Source organism: Cicer arietinum, chromosome 4 (genome assembly GCF_000331145.2).
Source record: "Cicer arietinum cultivar CDC Frontier isolate Library 1 chromosome 4, Cicar.CDCFrontier_v2.0, whole genome shotgun sequence".
Taxonomy (NCBI): Eukaryota; Viridiplantae; Streptophyta; class Magnoliopsida; order Fabales; family Fabaceae; genus Cicer; species Cicer arietinum.
Window position 1 is genome coordinate 26,784,962 of NC_021163.2, and position 27,196 is coordinate 26,812,157.

Below are 27,196 nucleotides of genomic sequence, written 5' to 3' on the forward strand. Positions count from 1 at the left end.
GTAATTAATTAATAAAGTGTGTTAGGGTCATTATATAATTAGCCAATAAACTAGGGGTCAAATAATATATAATAGTTTATGGCTAAAGAGCATAATAGTTATGAAAATTAATAGTGTAGATACCAGGCAGTTTCTAATTTAATGAGGGGCTGAATTGGAAATACTGCAATTTGGGATATAACTAATAATAGTTATATATAGGGGTAATGGTCCCCAAGGCAAACACAACAAGACTATTCAGTTTCAAAACCCTAAAGGAGAAAACTCTCTGGTTCTCTCTATCCCCATCAAGAGAGCAAGGTCTTCAGGGTGTGTTGCTGAGGAAGATCACCCAACCCATTGGCTCTATCATCATCATCACAGGATTTCATCAATGGCAATTCCCACAGGTACGCTTCCGCCCTTGGTTATTCATCATGTAATTGGCATGGATAGTTAACAGTTTATTCAAACAAAGTGACAAAATGGAATGGAAAAAGAACCAAAGATAGGGTAGATTGAGAAGATGGAGAAGAAAGCGCCACAACCTAGAAGATTGATAATCCAATGAGGAATTGCAACAATGGAAAATAAATCATTGATAAAATTCAAGCAACTTCTAATCATAAAACTTAAAGAGAAGACATATCTCACTCAACATTCTCATAAAGAGAAAACTCTAATTCATTTAAAAACTTGTCTCGATGAGGTTACAAATGTATATTTATAGTAAGAGTATCTCTAAACCTAAATGGGTCATAAGTAATACCATTCTCTAGATCTATATTGGACATACATCATATTTTTCTAAAATAAATTAAATGTAAGGAATCAAAACATGATCACTAACATATGATATCAACTAAATCAAGATTAAAACTATTACAATTTCAAATTAAAGTAAACTAAGAATTGTTACAAACAAAATTAAATTTTTATAGTTCATCCTAATTTATTAAAATATGGATCATAATTTCATGCTCTTAAGGTTTCTATCACACTTCAACCAATCAAAACACATCACAAGGATCTCCATCAAATCTCATACTATTATAAATAGGGGTCAAACTAGCTACCCATTCCATTTCCACATATTTCATGATTATAATTTTGATCACTTTAATGTTGGGAGATGAGCCAGATTGCATGATCAACTTATTTTGATGGGGGCACGTATCATTAGGGCAAACTCACCATGACAAAGGAATGTCGAGGCTTGTGATCGAAGACATTTCTACGACTTCAATTTGGTCATGCTAGGAAAACAAGGTGGAGATTAATATCAAACTCCGATAGTATAATAGCTCATATCTTCAAAGCTAAATATTTCCAAAATTAGATGTTTCTACATGTTTGCTTGGGGAATAATCCAAGTTATATATGGTGTAGTATATATCATTCCTAGGTGATGGTTAGAGGAGGGCTTAGATGAAACATCGAAAATGTTTATGTGATCTCTCACCCCAATTAGGAGCTGAGAACATGACAATGTCTCTAATTGATCCCAACACTTTCCAATGGTGGCACTATTTGATAATAATGTTATTTCATCTAAGAGATGTGGGTGAATGCTAAAAATCCCACTACGATATAATCATGAATATGATGAGGAAGCTTGATTACATAGTCGACATGGATAATACTTTGTCAAAATAACATATTACTACGTGATGGAACAGGTCATAGATAACTATCACCTTGGCACTCCAAGAAAGTAGAAACTTCTTAGGAATCTAAATAATAATCTAAATATATGTATAGTCCACAATCACTAAAAAAACCAGCAGTTAGGTTAAATAGCCACATTCATCAAATTTTGTCACAGTTAGACTGTGACTAACAGTTTAGTTTTTCCAAGCTCACATTTTTTTCTTCCTTTCCCTCCTTTATTTTTTTCATTCCACCACCATCAATTCCTTCTCCCATTCTCAGGATCGAATATCACACAATCCAATTATTGGCAAGAACGTCACCGAAAACAAGGTCACTAACATCGAGCCGAGATATCACGCAACCCAGTCATCGACACTGGACATCTCACGACCCAACCATGAACAAGAATGTCTCACGACTTGGTCCAACAATAACGTCATACGAACTAACCATCGCCAAGAACTCACGAGTTGCGACTCTCTTTTGTTCTCTCATAAACACTCAAAATCTCTTTTGATTTTAATAAAAACTCCAAATCTCTTTTGATTTTAATTTTTAGGTTTATATTGTTTTTGTGATGAGTATATTTGACAAGAAACAAATCAACCAAATGATATTTTTTAGGTTTAGATTATTTATGTGGTGTAATACCTTTGTTAGAATAAGTTTAGTTTGATAATAACCATTTTAACAATGATTAGTAGAGGTAGACTTGAAACAGAGAACAAAGGTTGTTGTTTCGTTATTTTATTGCTTTGAATGTTAAAGAAAGATTGTTGTTTCATCATCTGCTACACGAAGTTCCACTTGAAGTAACTAAAATATCACTAGAAGGGGGGTTGAATAGAGATATTGTAGTTTTAAAAATTTCTTTTTAACTCTGTATCCTCTACGAGAGGATAAAAGTCAGAGGATAGAACTTTGAAACTTTAAGTGATAGGTAAATAAATAAAGAGGATAAAGTATACAAAATGACACACTCAAATTTATATTGGTTCACCTAATATAGGCTACTCTCATCCTCAGTTGTGTGATATTTTCACTAGTGCTCATAAACTCGTCCTTTGATCTACACCTTTTAAACTATGTATTTTATTAACCTCACCAGGCTTACAAAATAGTATTTTTACTAGCCTCGACAGGCTTACAAAATAACTTAAGTTTATATCACCTTGAGGATATACAACTAATAATGTGTTTGATTTGTTTGGTATCAAATTACAACTTTCTAAGATAAGATATTGATGTGAAGTTGTATATAACACACTGAATAAAAATGATCCTCATATATGTTTAAGTTTGGAAGAGTGTGTAGAATGAAGAGAATGATGATAAGATTGAATAACTAAGATGTTTTCTTGTAGATAATTCTCTTGATGTTTGAAGATTAATACTCCTCTATTTATAATTGCATTTGGAGCTTCAAACATGTGGGTTAGCAAAATATAGTTGTTGGAGACTTTGCTAAGTTTCCTTGGACATGTCTTTATTTGCAAAACTGCCATTTAACCTTTATCCTCCTATTAAGTATGCTGAGAGGATGACTACGGTGGTCCATCTTCCAATCTAGTTTGTATGAGGATGAGGCTTTCATTAATTTTGATCTAACTTGTCCTTTTTGGCGTTTTCCTTTCCCAACACCATTAATGTCATGCCTCATAAGTCAAGGACAACACTTTTTGTACTTTGGTACTTTTACTCTTTTTCTCATGTGTGAGGATGAATAGATAATATAAGTTTATCCTCTCTTCTGCATTGTTTATCCTCTAACAGGGATTCATCCTCTCTTCATGGTTGTTTATCCTCTAACGTAGATTCATTCTTTCTTTCATTATTATTTTATTCTATGACATAAAGGTTATAATTTCATCTAGGAGGAAAAGTATTAAATGACCGTTGGAGACTTGATTAAATGTCCATGATCATTAATATGATTTACAAAAGTGTTATTTAGTTGTTTTTGTAATACATGAGCTTAGGAGGATGAATTTGCAGTCTATCCTCGGATAGGAGGTCGGATTTTCCTCGAAGTTTGGACTTGAGTTATACTTTTCCCTTTTTGCTTTTCCAAGACTTGTAGGATCATTATTTTCTTGCTAAGTACAACCTTTTTCGTTCTTTGGTATTTTTGACTATTCCCTATGTACGAGGATGAATAGAACCAGAATATTATCCTCTTATCCTTCATCCTCTGATGTGTATCCTCTTCTTAAGGTTTGTTTCTTCTTTTAACCTTTTGTCGACAAATTTATCTTCTCTTTATTTTGACTTGATTCAATGTTTTTTTTATAAAGTGTATTATCTCTCTTAAAGGTTCATCCTCTTAGTGTCTATCCTCTAGTTCAGAGAACATGTTGCTTTTTGCTTTCCCTTTTCCAACCACTTTGACTAGTGTGCCCTTCATGTCAAGTATTTCACCTTTTTGTACTTTTGTACTTTTCTGTATGTGTCAAATTTGTTAGAAGGATATCCTATGTGTCTATCCTCATCTTGAGATTGTATTCATCCTCTGATGTACCTGATTTTAAGGATGTTCATGAATGATCATCCTCAGATATATATAAGTTTTTGAGAGATGATTATATGTCTTTCTTTCCAATATGTGATTGATGGAATTTTGTGTAAACATGTTGACACATTTTTTACTTGTTAGGTAACCTTCTAGAATATGATTTGTAAAAAAGATTCTTATTATCCTCTTGATCTATTATTGATGAGAATGTTCCTTCTTGTTTCCAATATCTTGAATAGTGTGAACAACTTGTCAACTTTTGTCCTGAGATTGTGATGAATATCCATCCTTGGGTTTATCCTCGGAAATAAGATTGTGAAAAACATTCATCCTCAGATATGGATTCTTCATCCTCAGATCTGGATTCTTCATCCTCAAATATGAATTCTTCATCCTCTAATTTTCATATAGACACATTTTGACCCATAGTTTTTCTCGACTTCTTCCAAGAGATTTTAGGTGTGATTGAGATACAACATATTATGATCATCATCCTAGGTTTGATGATAATCATATTTATATTTATGAATTAGCCTCCCCAATTCTTTCATTGTTGAGTTGATACAATGCCCTTGTTTATGTGAGTGGCTTCAAGCTTGACCATTTATGTTCTTTTAACAAAAACTCAAATGCAAACATTAGTAGATCACCATTTAGAAAACTTATCATTTATTTCATAAGGTTTGTTGTCATTAAAACACATATCAAAAAGCTTTTTACTTCAACACCACTTAGCCTAAATTTCATCATTTTCAACTACATGTTATTTGCATCCATTAATTCCAAGAAATATTATTTCCCGACTTAGGTTGTGATTTATTTTCCCAACTTAAGTTGTGGATCCTTTTCTCGGGTTAGAGTGCGATTTGTTTTCCTAGCATAAGTTGCATGTCATTTTGTCGACTTAGGTTGCAAGTTTTTTTCCAACTTAAGTCGCAAATCGTTTTTTTTTACTTAGAATACGAGTTGTTTTCCAGCATAACTTATGGATTTTTTTTTTTGCTTCCACTGAAAAAATTGTGTGGGTCAGTCGTCAAAGCTTAAAAAAAATAAAGGGTATGAGTCAGTCATCCTGACTTGAAAGGAAAAAGGTGTGGGTCAATCATCCATACTTCAAAAATAAATAGTGATTGCGTGTTAATCATCTCGACTTTGGGTGTGAGTCGTTTTCCCTACTTACGATGCATGTCGTTTTTTTGGCTTAAGAGAAAAGAAGAGGATTCAATGTGAGATAAATGCATGTGATGAATGAATATTATCCATCTTTTTTTCATTCATTTTTTCTTATTTTGTTACCTCCTTACGGACATGATCCTTAGGTTCGTGGATGAAAAATGTATAAAATTCCAAATAAACATTGGTCCTTGTCCTCTTGATCTTTGAATAATATTCTCTTTTCGAATTTAATTTTGACTATATTTTGGATTGCCCTTATCTTCTATTTAAAGACACCATACTAGTCTTCACCTATTGATATTCATTCAGATAAGTAATCATATATTTTGTGCTTCAACATGTAATTATCATAAGATACATTTAATGAAAATAGTTTATAATAGAAGAAAATAGTAAAAAAGAAAAACATAGGCAATGATACATCATGTGAAATATTCATTATAAGTATAACATCTCTCTTTAACATTAAATAATTCGCAGTAATTATTTAATGATTTACTTATTAATATAAAATTATAATTTGTGGAAGAAAAAAAAGTAGAGTGATGCATGTTATCGTTTATTTTGGGGTTATAAGTAAGAGAATTAAAAGAAGTGATATAAAGAAAAAATATTTAGTATGCAGACTCCATAAGACAAAAGCTCAATTTAACCAAGTCAACACCTCCCATTGTCTCTTCAAAATCTATTCTAATCGTACTCCTTGATTTTTCTTTTCACATTATATGATTAGTATGATGTAATGTACTTAAGATTAGATGATGTCTCATGATTGAATGATGTTGTATGTTATATTACTTAAAATCATAATAATTTGCAAAGTTGAATGTGTGATAATTTTAATGCATTCATTAATAGTTGAGGTTCTCATTCATGGGTGGTGTTATATACATGTATACTTATATATTTAATTGATGCCTGAATAAGGTGAGAAGTATATGATTCATTGTAGTTAGATAACTTCTCTGTCTATATACGACGAAAGTGATGGGTATGCAACGGTAAGTGGGGCGCCACTTACAAACTTAATCATATCAAATCTCACAAAAATAAAATTACTAACAAGAAGAGAAATTGGTAAAAGTAAAATTAATATAGTCTTTATGACATGCTTGTTAGCTAGAGTTTAGGTCTACTTGCGTCTAGTGGTTTAAATATTTAAAAAGCATTAAGACTAGAGATAGAAATAATAATTTGAAAGTAGCTTGCAATATATGTTGGATCTATTGGTGACATTTGCTGCAATACTTTAACAATAAAGTTGTTGATGAAGATTATATATAGTAAATTTTAAAGCGTGTTGTTATACTAGCCTTTATGTTCAATTTGTCCCTACTAATCGAATGCAAATGAGATGAACAACAAATCAACTTCAGAGTATTTTGAAAAACCTTGATATGATTTTCACCAACACACCAAGAGTATCTTACAATATTATGTTACAAAAGAATGTTTTATATATTTCACTCTTGCATTAGACAAGAATATGATGAATTAGAATATAAAAATGTATGAGACAAAATAGATAGTAATAACCAAATTTCGTATTCCATTAATTCCAAAATGACACAGTTTATAGAAAAATAACGTCACTCGAGGAAGAGATACAACTCTTGGCTGTGCCATTTAATTAGTAAGCTATGGATTTCACTCATCCCAAATAGATTGGTAGACAAGCTTTGAACCAACTATTTACACATGAAATCTCGACACTATCAAAAGAATTATAAAGATGACCCTTTTGATAATGCCTTGTGTCATATATACCCTTTTGATGAGAATTTAAGAGTCAAACTATTTAACACTTTAAAGCGGTCTCACTTAATGCTTATATAGGTAGACTATATCAGAATTTAAGAGAACAAAGATACTTTAAGAAGTACCAATTTGTTCCAAATAAGATCCCAAAGAGGCGCACCTACGACGATAGGATCGTCAGCAAAGCTATTATAAATTGCCTTGCCTAAATATTCATCACCATGGTTGTACTTCCAAATCCACCTATCCGTAAAATCTTCCCGCAAAACAATAGATTCCAACGAAGCAATGCACTCTGATAAAACCATGTTATCCTCTCACGTAAAAGGATTTCTAAGAACAATTTCTCTTTCATTCATCTTTCTCCTTAGCTCCTTAGCTTCATCTTCTATGAATTATATACATTCCTCCTCTGGTCATTTGGAGTTACTTAGATTTGAAAGGGTTGAAACAAGATTTTAAAATATGATCATATGTCAGAGAAAAAAGTTTTGAAATATATTTAAAAATAGATATAATTTCCTTAGAGAAAGGTGAAAAAATAATACATAATAAACATAGAGAAAGAAGTCAAAAAAATAATACATAATGAACAGAGATATAGAAAAGTAAAAAATATAAAAACAAATCCTAAAAGAAATACTACATTTAAGTATATCATGTCACACACTTTAATAATTAAAAAATTTAATTTTTAAATTTTAATTAATTGATAAACATTGAAATTACTACATTTTTTATGGATAACTTTTTTAAAAATCTATAACAATAATGTAGATAAACAACCGTTAAGATAAACATTAATAAAAGTATAGTTTAATTACAGTTTTAGTTATCTTATTTTACTGATTTACGAAATTGGTCTATCTATTTTAAAAGTCGACAATTTTGTTTATTTTTTCTGAATTTTTAACTAAAAAATGATGACGTGACATGTTTTAAATAACGTGGCATATGATGTGATGATGTATAATGATTAACACTTATGAAATTGGAATAAAACGTCATAAAAACTTAGCATTTAATTGATTTTTTTTCTTCATATTATTAATTTAATTAATGACATATGAATAATTTATGCATCTAGATGACTCTATATCATATAATTGTATGTCACGTCATTAAAAATATATTAAATCGTCATTTTTTTAGTTCAAAATTTTTATGGAGAGACCAAAATTGTCGACTTTTAAAATAAGATGACCAATTTCGTGAATTGGTTATAATAGAGGGAATAAAATTACAATTAAACCTAAAAGTATATATTCAAATAGAACAATAAATAAAATAAATTATTTTTAATTTTAGAAAGTAGATCAATAAAGGATGAATGCTATATTTTTTCATTAAAGTGAATTATATCTTGCATGCACTACGCCAGAAATGACATTTAACAGCGCCCATTTTACAGCGCTTTCTAAACACAAGCGCTGTTGTAATTATATTTTAAAAATAACGGAACCTATTACAGCGCTTTTTATGTAAAGCGCTGTAAAACAAGCGTTGTAGTAGGTCATATAACGTTTGCGCATCACGTTATAAGGATTTTACAGCGCTTGTCAAAAAAGCGCTGTAAACGGAAGCGCTTTCGCGAATCAGTTACAGCGCTTTTTTCACAAGCGCTGTAAAACACATGCGCTTTCATTGAATTTAACTACCTATTACAACGCTTTTTTCACAAGCGCTGTAAAACACATGCGCTTTCATTGAATTTAACTACCTATTACAGCGCTTTTTTCACAAGCGCTGTAAAATACATCTTTCAAATAATTATATACGTTGCGAACCCTAATATCCTCTACGTACTGTGCGGCCATCTACGTTGTCTAAGGTATTTTTTACACATGATCTGTTATGTTTTGAAATTGTCAAAAATTGTCAAAAACTCATACCACATGATCTGTTCTGTTTTGAAATTGTCAAAAATTGTCAAAAACTCATACCACATGATCTGTTCTGTTTTGAAATTTTTAGTTGATATTGGTTTCTTTTTGAAACTTGTTGATATGTTTTGAAAGCTTATTATTTTTGTTACTGCATTTATATAGGTGGTATAATATGGATAGGAAATGGATTTCAGCCAATCGATTGTCAAAAGAGTATGAAATTGGAGTGAAGGAGTTTGTTGAGTTTGCAGTGAAGAATGCAAAAGATCCAAATAGAGTAGTTTGTCCTTGTTTAAAATGTTGTTTTGGAAAACGTGTTAGAGAAGATGAATTAGAAGGACATCTAGTATGTAATGGAATTGATCAAAGCTACACATGTTGGATAAGACATGGTGAGAAAAAAAAAGGAAACATTAATTTTGAGAATAGTTCGACATATGCTTCAACTGACTTCGATACAGATACATATGAGCCGGACCGAGTTGATGAGATTGCAAAAGCAGTTGAAGAAGATCTTCGAGATTGTCCTAAAATGTTTGAAAGTTTGTTGAGTGATGCAGAGAAAGAATTATATAATGGTTGTACTAAATTCACAAGACTGTCAGCGATATTAAAGTTGTACAACTTAAAAGCGAGTAATGGATGGTCTGATAAAAGCTTTACAGAATTATTAACACTCATAAAAGATATGTTGCCAGATGATAATGAACTTCCCAGTCGAACCTACGAGGCTAAACGGATTTTGTGTTCTATTGGAATGAGTTACGAAAGGATTCATGCGTGTCCTAACGATTGCATTTTATTTCGAAACGAATATGAACTACTTAAGGCGTGTCCGAAATGCAATGTCTCTCGATATAAGAAGAAAGAATCTACTCCAGCAAAAGTCGTGTGGTATTTTCCTATAATACCAAGATTTAGGCGCATGTATCGCAGTGAAGAAGATTCAAAACACTTGACATGGCATGCAGATGAAAGAATTAGAGATGGAATGTTTCGACACCCTGCAGATTCCCCACAATGGGCAAAAATTGATCACGAGTATCCTGAATTCGGGATAGAGTCAAGAAATCTAAGACTTGCACTTTCTACTGATGGAATGAATCCACATGGTCTTCAAAGCATCTCACATAGCACGTGGCCTGTGATTTTGGTAATATATAACCTACCTCCATGGTTATGTATGAAGCGTAAGTTTATGATGTTGTCTCTGTTAATTTCTGGACCCAAACAACCGGGGAATGATATCGACGTATACTTGACTCCTCTAATCGAAAATTTAAAAAGTATGTGGGAGACAGGTGTGGAAGTTTATGATGGGTATAAGAAAGAATGTTTCAATTTGAGGGCTATGTTGTTCGGCACAATTAATGATTTTCCAGCATATGGTAATTTATCAGGATATAGCATTAAAGGTCAGTGTGCATGTCCTATATGTGAAGAGAGTACAAATTGGATGCGGTTGAAACATTGTAAGAAGAATGTGTTTCTTGGACATCGTAGATTTTTACCTTATAGTCATCAGTATCGTGGGTGGAGAAATGCATTCAATGGAAAATCAGAGGAAGGTAAAGCTCCTTTAGCACCGACTGGATATCAAATACTTGAAAAAGTACAAGGTTTGACCAATAAATTTGGCAAACCTTTTGCGGGAGAGCTGGTGAAAACTGGGTGGAAGAAAAAGTCAATTTTCTTTGAATTGCCATATTGGAAGTCATTGTATGTAAGACATTTCCTCGATGTGATGCATATTGAGAAAAATGTATTTGAAAGTGTTATTGGTACGTTACTCAATGTTCCAGGAAAGTCTAAAGATGGCGTCAATGCAAGATTGGACTTGGTCGATATGGGAATAAGAAATGAACTGGCTCCAGTAAAGAAAGGAAATCGCACATATCTACCTCCAGCCGCTCATACTCTATCTAGAAAGGAAAAAATTGTTTTATGTAAATTTCTACACGAAGTTAAAGTTCCAGAAGGATACTCTTCGAACATTAAAAATTTGGTTTGTATGAAAGACCTCAAGTTAAAAGGTTTGAAGACCCATGATTGTCATATTATAATGGAGCATTTGCTACCAATAGGTATACGTTCCATTTTACCTGAAAAAGTTCGACTAGCCTTAACTAGATTATGTTTCTTCTTCAGGGAAATTTGTAGTAAAGTGATCGACCCTCAGAAATTACCGACATTGCAGAGGGAAATTGTTGTTACTTTGTGTGAGCTTGAAATGTATTTCCCACCATCGTTTTTTGATATAATGGTTCACCTTACTGTTCATCTGGTTAAGGAGACACAACTTTGTGGGCCAGCTTATATGAGATGGATGTATCCGATAGAACGATATATGAAAATATTAAAAGGGTACGTAAAAAGTAGAAGTCGACCAGAAGGTTGTATTGCTGAACGATACATTGTTGAAGAGGCTGCTGAATTTTGTACTGAATATCTGTCCAATGTTGAATCCATAGGGCTTCCCATGTCTCGTCATTCGGGAAGACTATCAGGAGAAGGGATAACTGGAAGGAGACTACTGACTATATCAAGGACAGAATGGGAGCAGGCACAATTGTATGTTCTGCACAATGATGATGAGGTTCAACCGTATGTTACAATACACATTGATCAGTTATCTCGTTTGAACATGAATAGGAATCAAAATTGGATAACTCGAGAGCACAATCGAAGTTTTGTAACATGGTTAAAAAATCACATAATGTCAAAATTTGATATAGACCCCGGATCAATTTCAAATAGATTGAGGTGGCTAGCAAATGGTCCGAGCTTACATGTCTTTTCTTACACTGGTTATGTTATTAACGGCTACACATTTTATACCAAAGAACAAGATGATCAGACCACTATGCAAAATAGTGGAGTCACTCTCGTAGCTGAAGCGATGCATGTCTCAAGTGCAAAAGACAAAAACCCAATATATGCAAATCTATCATATTTTGGGGTTATCGAGCGCATATGGGAGTTAGACTACACAATGTTTCGTGTTCCCATATTTGGTTGCAAGTGGGTCGATAATAATAATGGCGTTCGGATTGATGAGTCAGGATTCTTGCTTGTCGATTTTAATAGGGTGGGATACAAAGACGAGCCTTTTATTTTAGCGTCGCAAGCTCAACAAGTGTTTTATGTCACTGATCCTTCTAATGATAAATGGTCTGTTGTCCTATCGACCAATAAAATAAGTGATGATAACAATAATGATGAAGATGTTGGTAATGATCTTTTATTTGCAACATCACAACAACCACATGAAATTGATTCAACTGATGATGGTTTATATCTTAGAGATGATCATGATGAGGGAATTTGGATTAATCCATCGTTTCGTATTGTAAATGGACAAACAAATGTGAATGTCACCAGGAAAAGAAGAAGGGCATCTTAATGTATATATATGTTTAATTGTTTTATATAAGCTATGCATGTAATCTGAACTGTGTTATTGTAAATATGCATGTAATCTGAATTGAGTGTTTTATACTAAGTTCTGATTAATTTATTTTCTGATTAATTTATTTTCTGCTTATATTTAGCTTGATTTGAGTGTTTTATACCAAGTTCATGTAACAATGAGTGTTTTATATTTAGCTTGATTTACATGAACTGAACTGAATATAAATTAGTAATTTACATGAACTGAACTGAACTGAATAGAGAGATTCTCTTTTGCTCAGTGCATATATATATATAGATTCTTCAGAATACTCATTTCTAATAATTCATCATCTCCTAAAGTATTGTGATAAAGACAATGATAACAATATTTTTAATCCAATAAACAATGATAAAAATGTTTTTAATGTCATCCCAACCCAAATAAACCAAACACAAAAATAAAATAAAGAGACATTTTACAGCGCTTATCTTAAAAAGCGCTGTAAAAGATCCTTTTAAAAATAAAATAATGAGTGTTTTATACCTTTTACAGCGCTTTTCACACAAAGCGCTGTAAACGACTCTTTTGAAAGTGAGTAAAAAAGACATTTTACAGCGCTTATTTGACAAAGCGCTGTAAAAAAGCTTTAAAAATAATATTCATCAGACACCTAATTTCTTCAAACACCTTGTACGCATCATGGGAATCCAAAAAACATCAGACACAAACCCATTTCTTCAAACACCTTGTACGCATCATGGGAATCCAAAAAACATCAGACACAAACCCATTTCTTCAAACACCTTGTACGCATCATGGGAATCCCCAAAAACACCAGACACAAACCCATTTTTCGCAACATGGCAATGATCCTGAATACCAATTAAGTTTCGATTTAAGAAGGAAAGAGAATGTAAAGAGATAAAAAGGGTGTTGAGGTGGAGATTGAATTGTGAAAGAGTAAGCTTTGATGTTTGTGAAGAAGATGCATAAAAGGAGAAGAGTTTGGTGAAGAGGAAGGGATTTTTGTGGTGACCAGTTACTACTATGTGGGTTTTGCATGCATGTTGAGCTTGTTTAAAAAATAACATAACATAACAAAACACAAAAACAATAAGGCCTTTTACAGCGCTTATTTGGAAAAAGCGCTGTAAAAGAGCCTTTTAAAATTAACATAAAGAGACATTTTAGAGCGCTTATGTGGAAAAGCGCTGTAAAAGGCTTTAAAAAACATTCATATAACATAATAACACACGGAGGTCTTTTACAGCGCTTATTTGGGAAAAGCGCTGTAAAAGAGCCTCTTAAAATTAACATAAAGAGACATTTTAGAGCGCTTATGTGTAAAAGCGCTGTAAAAGGCATTCAAATAACATAATAACACACGGAGGTCTTTTACAGCGCTTATTTGAAAAAAGCGCTGTAAAAGAGCCTTTTAAAAATTTAACTAAAGAAGCCTTTTAGAGCGCTTATGTGTGAAAGCGCTGTAAAAGGCATTCATATAACATAATAACACACGGAGGTCTTTTACAGCGCTTATTTGAAAAAAGCGCTGTAAAAGAGCCTTTTAAAAATTTAACTAAAGAAGCCTTTTAGAGCGCTTATGTGTGAAAGCGCTGTAAAAGGCATTCATATAACATAATAACACACGGAGGTCTTTTACAGCGCTTATTTGAAAAAAGCGCTGTAAAAGGCATTCAAATAACATAATAACACACGGAGGTCTTTTACAGCGCTTATTTGAAAAAAGCGCTGTAAAAGGCATTCAAATAACATAATAACACACGGAGGTCTTTTACAGCGCTTATTTGAAAAAAGCGCTGTAAAAGAGCCTTTTAAAAATTTAACTAAAGAAGCCTTTTAGAGCGCTTTACAAAATAAGCGCTGTAAAAGGCTTATAAAAAGCGCTGTAAAAGTGTTACGTATATATAACAGTTACCTCTTCAGTTTCCTCTTCATTACGTAACCTTCATCTCAACCTTCATTTCTTCTCTTCTTTTGCAAACCCTATCATCCCGTCCTTTACGAACCTTATTTCCACGATCATCTCCTTCATTTCGAACCTTATTTCCATCCAAGATCATCTCTCCCATTTCACACAATATATTTTCATTGAAATACGTAACCCTCATTACGTATTTCTTCAAACCGTATTTCTGTGAACCATATTTCTGTGAACTTTCTGCAAACCCTCTTTTCTTTGCATTTCGTCTTTCTTCGAACCATCATTATTCAGGTATTGATGTTATTAAATTTTTGTAATCATTAGAATGCATGTTGAGCTTTTTTAAGATATACTGATACATGTTGAGTTTGTTTATAATAATGCATGATCCATGTTGAGCTTGTTGATGTTATACTAAAGTGCATGTTGAACTTGTTGTAGTTAAATGGATACAAACAAAGATTTAGAAGTTCAAAATGAAGAAGTTGGCACCTCTAAGACTTACGAAAAAGAAGTCAAACGTGGTGCAACTATCATGCAAAGGGTGATTAAAGCACGGAGCAGTGGCATTAAATTTGAGGTATACTATATATACTCTGTTTGCTGTGTGTTTTTTTATCTTTTTTTAGGGTTTAGGGCATGTACTTACTATATGAGTTTATTAGGTTGGCTGGAACGAGAGTGGTCAGCCAGTTGACCCCAACAGCTCCATGTTTGTAAGCTACATTGGGGCTGTTGTTCGTCAAAATGTCCCAATAACAATAGACAACTGGAGAGATAAGGCGTTGAAGGATGCCAAAGATATCATCTGGAATGACATTCAAGTAAATATTTTGATCTACTCTTTTGTCATTTATAATTTTTTTTCTGTAAAATACATTACTTATAATTGTTTTCATTGCAGACCACTTTTGTTCTTGATGAGGAACGAAAGTCATATGTTTTGAGAGTTGCTGGGAAAATCCATCGTGGATTTAGATCCCATCTCTCAAATTTCTATCTAAAAGATAGAGAAGGAAACACAAATGCTGAACCTCCAAAGATATATCAACATTATATATCAAAGGATGAATGGAGTGCATTTGTTTCCAAACGTTCTGACCCGGCGTTTGTCGTAAGTGATTAATTTATTAGCATTTGTGTTTTATTATTCATATTCGTAGCGTATTTTAAATTTTTACACAATTGCTATTTTTTTTTTATATAGAATATTAGTAAGGCAAATCGCGAACGGGCAAGCAACCCAAAACACCCATACAAGAAATCACGTATGGGATATGCACGCCTTGAACAAAAAATTGTAAGTAATTAAACATCACTTGTAATTTGTATTATAAACTATAGTGTGTAACTAATTTGTATTATTTTGTTTATGATTTTAACGAATAGAGAAAAGACACCCAAGCCGATCAACCCTTGGGTCGTCATATCTTATGGAAGGAAGCGCGTGTTAACAAAGAAGGAGTGGTTGATAATGAAAATGTCAAGAAAGTTGTAGAACTTTGTGTAAGTATATTATCACTTTAATATTTTTTAATATTGTATTTTAAAAATGCTATTGAACTTATCTTTTTAATGTTACATGTATTTTAGGAAACTATTGAACAAAGTTCTGAAACTCAAGAGGGCAACAAGGATACGTGCAGGGACATTCTTGGGAAAGTGTTTAATGTCCCTGAGTATTCCGGTCGAGTGAGGGGGAAAGGATTTGGCGTAACTCCCAAAAGCTTTTTTCCTCAAGAGAAGCGCCAAAAACCTTCCAACGAGGAAGTATTAGAGAAGCTCAGAATCTTATCGGAGCAAGTGGCACTCTTGGTGAATACGAATAAAGACAAGCAACTTCCGGTTCAGCTCCAACCTGAAATACAAATGGAGAGTGAAACCGGGAGTTGCAACGTCGGTTTGAAGAGTATTCCCGAGGTAATTAATTACTTACTACTTACTTGCTTATGTAATTACTTATGTATTAAACAAACTTATATATTAACTGTACTTATGTTTTAACTATTGATGTAGGGTGTCACTACATGTGTCCTATACTTGTCCTCGCCGACTCAACGGAAGGTGGGAAAAGGAATATTGCACAATACTTCGGGAGAAGTATTGCACAATATTCCGATCCCCGCGGGCCATGTCAAAGTATCGCCTACGGTTGCTTTCGAACCAACTGCACCGTTGCCCATACCGGACAACGATGGAGATATGAAGTTCTTAAGCGACGCTATTGGCAGTTACGTGGCATGGCCCACACACCTTGTTGCCCTCGAAAAAAAGATTCCCAAGGACAAATCAGTTACATCTCCCGAAAAGGTTTGTCACATTTATTGCCTAAGGTTTTTTATTTTTTCAGATTCAATAAACTAACATTTTACCTCATTTTTGTAGGTCCAAATAAATAAACCACCCCTACAGCCAAAAAAAGGCAGCAGACCTCAAAAATTGGAGGTTAATAGGGCTGCCAAACTACAAAGGCTGGAGGGTAATAAAGCTGCAAAACTTGCAGCAACAAAAAATCTGGATCGGGGAAAATCGGTCGCTGCTGCTGCTGCTCCTAATAAAAGTCAGCCACGCCTTGGTAAATACGGGGCGTGTCTTGACATCCAAATAAAAAGGAACATGGGCAGCAGCAACGATTCGCCCATTGTACAAATGAATCAAGACATCTTTGGAGATGAGTATATTGAATACCTCGAAAAGGAGCAAATGTACGATCTTCTCGAACATAAGGAGCTGAGTGTTACTGTAATCAGCTTGTACATAAGGTAAAAAATACTTTTAATTGCATTTATTTGTAATTAATTAAATGTATTGGTAATTAATCTAGTTTAAAATTTTCATTGAAGGTTTTTGTACGAGAAGGTCGTGTGCACGAGGAAACTGTCAAATAAATACTCATTCTTGTCTCCGCATAAGATGTCGATGTTCAAACTCGATCCAGACAATGTAAAACACTACATTGTAGATATGTTTTTAAGAAATAAAGAAAGTGATAAATTGTTCTTGGCACCATATAATTCAGGGTACGTAATTTTATCTTTTTTAATTGATGAGAATTTAATTTATTAGTTGTCTATAAACAAAATTGCTTAACCAATTTTTTGTTGTTGTAGGGCACATTGGGTGCTATTTGCAATCAATGCGGTCTCTGAAGTGATATACTATTTGGATCCCGTGCACGGCGATTACACCAATCACCCCGGAATAAAGAATATGCTCGACACGTAAGTAATATTCATTTATTTCTTACATATATATATTTATATATATATATATATAAATATATATATGTAAGAAATAAATGAATATTACTTACGTGTCGAGCATATTCTTTATTCCGGGGTGATTGGTGTAATCGCCGTGCACGGGATCCAAATAGTATATCACTTCAGAGACCGCATTGATTGCAAATAGCACCCAATGTGCCCTACAACAACAAAAAATTGGTTAAGCAATTTTGTTTATAGACAACTAATAAATTAAATTCTCATCAATTAAAAAAGATAAAATTACGTACCCTGAATTATATGGTGCCAAGAACAATTTATCACTTTCTTTATTTCTTAAAAACATATCTACAATGTAGTGTTTTACATTGTCTGGATCGAGTTTGAACATCGACATCTTATGCGGAGACAAGAATGAGTATTTATTTGACAGTTTCCTCGTGCACACGACCTTCTCGTACAATATGCACACCTATATATGAAATTATGGGTGGGCATATTACAGCGCTTTTTCGAGAAAACGCTGTAATATGTACACCCATATATGAAATTATGGGTGGGCATATTACAGCGCTTTTGTGAGAAAGCGCTGTAATATGCACACCCATAACTCATATGACGGGGTGCATATTACAGCGCTTTTTGTGAAGAAGCGCTGTAAAATGTGCATAACAAGCGCGCGTTGTATTTACATGTTTTATAGCGCTTTTATAAAAGCGCTGTTGTATCATTTACAGCGCTCGTTTCCACAGCGCTTATTTTTTTGAAAAAGCGCTGTAAATGGCTTAAAAAAAGCGCTGTAAAAACCGTTTTTTCGCGTAGTGATGTGTCTTGTCTTTTATTGACAATTTGGAGAGAAGAAATTGACAATTGTATGTAAAAGATGAAAATGAAGATGAAGAAGATAAATAACTATGCAAATATTTAAACTTTACACTGAAGTAAATGTAAATTTATTTGTAAGTATTTGAATTTGAGTTATATGTTGCATTATATTGATCTCGGTCATCTAATCAAGATAATACGATCTAAATTTTAAAGAAGATTTTGATTTATTTAACAAAAAAATGGCTCTTAAAATCTAAACAATTAAATCTTGAATACAACTGACAAAATGTGACTGCATATAACCTAATGCACAAGTGTTGACAAATTCATAAGGTCTTCCCTACTTTGAACACACCATCTTTATTTATAATGCAGAAATTTAATATTTATAGTAAGGTTGAGTAAAACATTATGTAACTCTTTATTTATAAAAAAATATAAATATTTATAAATTAGATGATATTTTAATGTGATACTGAAATTAATTTTTATTGGAATATAGTACATTACTTTGTTTTTTAACAAGGCACAAATAATTCAAAAAAAAAAATCTAAACACAAGAGATGTCAGAATAAAAAAATTACAAAGTTACATAACTCAACTTTAAAAAATTTAAGCGCACTACAAACAAACCAACATAGATTTCTAAAAAATTACAGTTATCCACTCTCAAATCCTAAGAATTTCAAAGGATGATTACACAATTGAAAATAAACATAGTTAAAATCTCTAGTATGTGTCTTAATTAAGCCAACCCTAAGATAAAAAAGTTTAAAATTTTCTATCATTAGATCGACATTCGGCACATGCTGGCGGAAGATTACCTCATTTATTGTCTTCCAAATAGATAAAATAGTTGCCAATTAAATTAAATTAAATTTTTAATGCAACACCCGACACAACTCAAAAGACCAATCTAAACTGATTAGTATGATCAATTAAATTATTTAAAAAAACATCCGACAACCCTAACCAATTCAAGACACCAACCATACAATCCCAAACCAAGGACAATAAAAAAAACAAGCGACCATTTGATTTTATCTCATCACAGTCCAAACCACAAAGCTCATTTTTGTATAATTTGCCGATAAAATAAATTATCGACAACCTGTTTTGAAATTAAATTAAATTAAATTTTTAGTGCAACACCCGACACAACTCAAAAGACTAATCTAAACTGATTAGCATGATTAATTAAATTATTTAAAAAAACATCCGACAACCCTAACCAATCCAAGACACCAAACCATACAATCCCAAACCAAGGACAATAAAAAAACAAGCGACCATTCGATTTTATCTCATCACAATCCAAACCACAAAGCTCATTTTTGTATAATTTGCAGATAAAATAAATTATCTTTTATCGACAACCTATTTAAAAACAACCTACAAACAAATAATACAATCTTTAAAGTATCAAAGGATTTCAATCAAAAGATTGATATGATTTACATCCGCATCATCAACAATAACTTCACGCAATGCAAATATTAAAAATAATAATTTGATAAGAGTGCAGTAATTATACACTTATGGTGTAAAGTAATTTTACAATATCATCAAACATAAATCAATTATCTTATTTTATATATATATATATATATATATATATATATATAAAAGAAAACTAAAGTAAGTTGTATATATATATATATATATATATATATATATATTGTAACAATTTTTTTTTTAAAATTAATTCTTACTCATTTTTATTAAACGTCAGTGTAAACTAATCATCTTCCTTTTATATATATATATATATGAACTTATTTACACGGATAAAGTAATTTTTCACATTCGATAATGTCAACTAATTATTAATAATAACATAAGTAATTCATAATATTCAGAATTAATTATTTAGTCAAAAAGTATTAAGAATTAATTACAAATTATAGTTGATTTAATGAATAACTGAGTGGTATGATTTTATTTGAGTTATTTATTAGAATTTAAACATTTTACATTGATTATACATAACAACCAACCTCAATTTATTATTTATAATTATATATAAATATATCTAAAATAAGTTAATGGATCTTTGGCCCACTATTATACCAACAAAGTTAATTAAAAAGAAGGTCTAACTAACTTACAAAAGTGGAAGTTTTATATTAAAAAGAATAATTTTTCAATTTTTAAGATTTAAAAACAATTTTTTTAATATATTTCTAATTATTATTTCTTTCTATTTTTAAGTCCAAAAAAAAAATATTTAGAATTGGACGGTACTCCATGGCAACATTTAGAGCGTGCATTTCAAAGTATGCTTGCGTATTTTGATACATTATCTTCTTCTTTTATTTTTGTTGCACATTATCCTTCAACGCAACTTGATGTTTTAAAAGGAATACAATAAGCCGAATCTTTGATAAAACGTAAAGAGATATTGATAATAATTACAAACAAGTATGTTAAAGAAATGGATCGTCCTCCTAACTACTACCAATGAATATTTATTAATTTTAATATTATAAAAAAAATAATTTTTTTTCTTATTTTATATATAAGAGAATTTTTGAACAATTTTTAGTTTTATATATAAAAAATTATTATGAATATTGAAGTGCATTTAAATTACTTTTATATCTATAGTTAAGATATTTATCTTTTTAATATTACTAATAAATATTTAATATGTAATATTTTTTATATTATAAATGAGAACAGATAAAATATTCACGAAGAAACTATAAGAAAAATAATCCAATTCACGTTAGACGTGTTCCACCAAAGTAAAACAAGATTAAATAAAAGCTAAAACACCACCAAAATCCCAATCAAATAATCCAAAAACTATAATCTATAATTTCAAATAAATCAAGGTATTTCAAAATATATACTTGATTCACCTAATCTACCCACTCCTCTTCCGTCCTTTGTCCTTTCAGTATCCCGTAGGGAATTCGCACTTTCCATACCCTGCAAACACACATTTACAAAAACACAATTAATTTAATTAATTGATAATTAATATTATGATAAAAAATATTACAAAAAAATTGTTAATGACTTACTAGGGGCCTGAGTGACAACATAAGCGGCACCACCGAAATCGCACGTGCCAACACCACGTGACTTCTTCTGATAATAACTGTTGAAAGCATACGAAGCATGCGCCTCCAACGTGTTAGGATTATAACACATGGCACCCGGTTGAATCGGAGCACAATCAGCCCCACCTTCTCCACACGCATAATCAAGCGCGTGTTGCACCTTCTCCTCAGAAGTATCACCACTAGCCACACACCACGTCACTCCAGCATTCGATGGAGACACGTCACCAGTCACCGGAACCTGACTCCTTCCTGTCCCAGACGGCGGTGACAACGACGATTTATTAACCTGAGCCACCGTCAATGGAATATCATAAACTTTCTCTTCACTTGGATAAAAAAGCCCGTAGTTTCTCTCCGATGTGGGACCCGTTTTCTGATTCTCATTAAAAAGTGCAAACAAAAAAACGTTGAGTGGGTCCCTTGGTCTCAAGGGGGTCCCACTCCCATTCAACACGTGGCGAACTAAATTTCCATTATACGACGCCGCATTGTCTCCGCCAGCTCCAATTTCATTATTATCACCTAATGAAGGCCAGCCTGTTTCCGAAACAGTTACTTTAACGTCGTCGTATTGAAGTGCTGACATGGCAGCATTAACGGCGTCAATTTGTGCGTCGAAAAGGTTGTTATACTTTAAACCATTTCCCGAATCAATTACCCCAGGGTTTTCCTTAAACAGTGCGTAATCTAATGAAATCGTGTCTGAGTTAGCGGCGTAAGCGAAGAAAGGGTACGCGTTAACCATTAAGTAAGAACCGGTTTGACGAAGAAACTCTAACATTGGTTTAATAACCGGTTCGATTAGTTCGGGTTTAAACGAACCGGAGGAAGTCGGGTAAGAAGATTGTAAAGCGGAGAGTGCAATTGGGGAAGAGATTTTGATTGCGTTGTCGAGGTTTTGTTTCACGAGTGAAGCGTGAACGTTTTTCATAGCGGGTACGAGGTAGTTTGTCGTGTTTTGTGGGTCTACGAAGACTTCGTTACCGACGGCAATGGCTTCGATTTGAGTTGAGGGGTAGTATTTTATGATGTTAGCTTGGAGCCACGTGTCGGTGAATGATTGATCAGCGGCGGCAGCGGAGAGAAGCTCGTTTGGCATGGCGACGGTGACATTGATGCCGGAATTTGCAAGCGCGGTTAAGACGGTTGCGTCGGTGTCATAGAGCTTCACGCGGTTGATGCCTTGTGATTTCAACAGCTCAACTACTTTTGTCGGTGTTGGTAGGTTGTTTGCTACTCTTCCGTAGTTGATTCCGACTGATCCTGCTTCTGCAAAAAAAAAAAAAACAGAAAAATGACGTCAATGTTTAATTGATAATATATTTAATATTATTATTATATAATAAATATTTATTATTACCTGATGATGAAGCGATGAGTGAGAGGAAGAAAAAGAAGAAGGAGAATGCAAGAGAAGCCATGCTATGTTTGTTTGAAAGAGAAACAGAGGGAGCATGCAGTTAGTTTCCTTGTAAGGAAGGAGTATGGGTTTTTATAGCAGTGAAAGAGTGGGCCTGGGTTTTGTTGATGAAAAAGAGCATACGCTTTTTACGCAATCGTGGTGGGACCCAGTTTGGAGATCCACTCGCAAAGTTATTTCAGAACCGCTGATATTAGGTTAGAAAATTTTTTGATGAAAATATTTGGTTATAAATGGTAACTAGTATTTTAAACATGTTTAATATTTACTCCGTCTTTTCGTAAATATCTTATCTTTTCTTACATGTAAGATTTTGTTTTTGAGGAGACTGTAATCTTATATGTATCATTTTAAATGTAAGATTTTGTGTTTGAAGAGATTGTAAGATTTTCTTACATATTAGATATTGAATTAATTTATATTTTAACCAAAATATTTTTTTAGACAAATTTTATCAAAATATTTTCATTAATTTTAACTTTTTTTTTTATTGATTTTAACTTTTTTAGTCAGTATATATATACTGAATTACGGTTAAATTTATGTTGGATTGTTTTTTTTTAAATAGATTTATGTTAGAATCTTTTCTCTTTTTTTTTTCTTAGTAGATTTAGGTTGGATTTCTTAAACAAGTATTATTTGGAAACAAAATAAAAATAAAACAAACAAGGATTTAGAAGGAGGATGTAACTACTATCGTAGGTCACCTTTTATTTTGACACAAATTATCTTAGGTCACCTATATTGGCCGTACATGTGGACAATGATGTCGACGAATTCGAAAAGGACACGTTACTGCTGAAACGGGCAGAGGTCGTTCGTGAGTGGTTAAGGGTGATTGCAGCTAGCTACATAATATTATTGGTGCTTCTATCTAAATTTCTATGGTCTAGATCTAAGTGACTTCAGAATGAAAACAATGATGATTGTGTAGACGGTGTTTCAATCTAATAATTTTGTTCAAATATGAACGTTGGACTTTGCCGGACATGCTTGATTTTGATGTTCTTGGCTTTTTTCTCTTCAGGGTGTTTTAAAAATTGATCACAGGTTTAAGAATTAATTTTGGACTTTTTATCATAACTGAAATTCTTTACGGTTTATCCAATTATTTTTTCTTTGACAATAATAATTAACTTGTGTAAGACGTGTGATATATATGTACCGAAAAATTATGGTTAGAGTGTGAATTAAGAGAAACTTCAACATGATAAATGTAGACTAAATAATTATGTTATTTTCAATTGTTTAGTTATTTTTTTTTAATATCAATACTTATAATTAGTGGTTAATTTCAATAGAAACAGGAGTGAACCTAAAATATTTTTATAACTCTAACGTTTCAAACCATTGACTCTTTAAAATTTTTTAATTGATATCTTTTAAAGATATAAAATTGCAATTGGTCACGGCCATTTCAAAATCACTAATAATTTTAAAAAAAATATATTTTTTAGTTTTTAATTTTTTTAAGAGACATTTGAACTATAATTTGACTAATAAAGATGAATCTATTTGATATAACATTTCTATAATAAGCGTTAAAGGACCTAGATATGTGTATATGAACTAAAAGTTATTTACTTAATTTTTAATTATTAAAAATGTCAATCAAAATTTAATTTATTACCTTTCTATAATAAACATTAAAAGTTTGATCTTCAATATATTTTTGTAAATTTACAATTTAAATTTTTTATATACAATACAATATTATACTTTTTATTAATCCATTAAAATTTTAAAAATTTAACCACTTAAATATTTTAATTCATACTCCGCCACTAACCGTGGCATACTCCAATAGTCAATTTATAAAAAAATAAAGTTTGACCTTATATGATACGAGGTGCTCTTACACACTTATTCATTATGGTAGTAATCATCAAATATTGTTGGTGGGTGATGAGAAAAACTCATTCTCCCTTTCCTTACCAAAGCTTTTGAAGATGGTGAGAAGTGAATAAGATCGAACGAGAATGATTAATCACAGAAATTTATCTTTAAATAATGTAGTTGAATTAATAATTGTTTTCAATATAATTCTTAATAAAAATATTGATCAAAGAAAAATATAATAAATATAGATGATAATTTATAAGATGCTAGTTTTGTCTTGTATTGTACGTCAAATTGTTTTCGTCATGTAATGCCCAGGGTGCAGCACCATGCACCATACCATTTAACTTAACAAACATTTTTTTTTTGGACGAAAACTTAACTAACATTGTTTCTGTATACATAATCAAAATTGTCTGGATTGTTGCACTATCTCTATAAACAAAAGAACAATTCTAGCCACAAATAAAATATAAACTATATAGTATATACAATATACTTTATATTTGTGTATATTTTTTTTTTTTTATTATGTCTATATTAGAATTCAGTGTATGTCATATTTGTATTAAACTCCTGTTTTGTTGACTTATTGAAAAGGGGTTCAATTTTAATTATGCCTTTAATTAGTGGTATAATCAACCAATTGGATGTTTAAGTGTCATTATTGCTTAAGCACCTCTACCATTTTAGTGGGTGTTTAAATTGTCTTTGTTTGCACCTCACCTCATTACTTATGTACTGTTGTTATTGAAGGCACATCTAGTACTTTTTTTTGTCAACAGGTAAATCTTGTACGTTTTTGAATAAATTATACTTAGAAGAAAGGCCAGTTGTACCTAAATAAATATGTTGCTTCTTATTTTAATCCCATGTTCTAAAAAAATCTCTAAAATACACCTTCAAATTAGTCAATTTAAATAATTTTTTTGATCAAAATATACCTTCAGCCAATTCAGAGAGTATTGAGGTGGTAAAAGAAGCACTCAAATAAAAATGAAAATAAAATATAGGTCCAATTAGAAAAATATTTAATGGACGGTAGATTAAAAAAATATTTAATGGACGGTAGATTAAATGGTGAAATGCATCACTCTTTCATGAAACAAACAAGGAATAAAATTTTAATTATGGACATCCAAGAGACATGATTTAAATTCCCTATAAGACAATCCTTGTCATCATTTAAGGTGAGAACAAGTTAAACCTAATTTTATTTTGTTGGAATGTAAAGTTTAATTCATCATTTAAGGTGAGAATAAGTTAAACCTAATTTTATTTTTTTAGAAAGTTAAGTCTAGTGTATGTTATTATGAAAAAACACATCAAGATTTTAAGTCTATTCTATTACTTATTATAGACTTAGTTTTTAGGTTTTACATGAATTTTTTGAAAATTTATAATTACGGTTAACTTATTTAAATATCTATTTTATATTAGTTTCTTCAAATAAATAATAAAACTTATTTTTAAATAAATTAACAAATTAATAAATCAAATAAATTAAATTATATTTTGAGATTTAACATAACATTTTAAAAAATCTAACTTTATATGACTTTATTTAAACTCTATTTTGTAGGGTGTAATAAGAACCTCTCAAAAAGAAGTCTAAGGATAGACCTTTACTCTTACTGATATAAAATAAATTTTATAATGATAAAAAATAGAGAGCTTATATAATGTTTTATTAAAATTTACTATAAAAAAATAGAAAAATCCACATTTGAACCATATTAGACAACCTCCTATTTTGCAATAATACTTTTGAATTCAAAAAAATTGTTATAAGCTAGTATGCTTAAATTATAAAAATGTTAGCAAAATAAAAATTTAACACAAAATACAAAATTTAATATAATAATATGACTAAAAAAATATAATAATAGTAGTTTATTTCTGTTTACTACTATTTTAAACAATATAAAAATAATATTGTTAGATCTGAACTTGTGATAGGCTAAGCTATAAAACTTTGTCGATTGATGTAACTTATTTTCACTTCTAATAATCTTCGATGCAATCAAAGAGTCCGACTACTTTAATGTGATCAACTCACTTAAAGATTTAAGTGAATAATATAATTATATTTCGTTTTTAGTCTCTCTAAAAATTTTCTTTAAACAATGATCTCTCAAATGTTTTTATATTAAAAAAATTTATCTTTACTTTTAAGTCAATTAACGCGTATCTTTTAAATTTTTTAATTATGTTTTGTATGCATAACTATGACATTATAAAACATCTCCTACAAATATTTAGAATTTTTGTTTAAATTAATTTTTTTGTCTTTCTATTTTATAAAAATTAAAATTTTAATCCCTTTATTTTAAAAACCTGGATTTTGGTCCACCACTTTTACCATTTTATGAAATTTCAGCCTCAACCCCATTTTGAAGTTATTTTTTCCTGATGTGGCATCGTCATTATGGCTATGCTTAGTTGGTTCATCAATTATCCATGACATTAACATTTCCCATTAATTGTTTTTTATTATTTATAAAATATTA

General features: G+C 31.4%; 1 protein-coding gene across 1 annotated transcript; it reads right to left on the bottom strand.

Moving 5' to 3' along the window:
• Positions 1–21,059: 21,059 nt before the first annotated feature.
• On the bottom strand, positions 21,060–22,928 carry LOC101502654 (glucan endo-1,3-beta-glucosidase 12). Its single transcript, XM_004497593.4, has 3 exons — positions 22,788–22,928; positions 21,386–22,696; positions 21,060–21,290 (listed from the first exon to the last, which is right to left on the bottom strand). Exons 1-3 carry the CDS (start codon positions 22,846–22,848, stop codon positions 21,256–21,258), a joined length of 1,407 nt encoding a protein of 468 aa, XP_004497650.1. The 5' UTR covers positions 22,849–22,928; the 3' UTR covers positions 21,060–21,255.
• Positions 22,929–27,196: the final 4,268 nt, after the last annotated feature.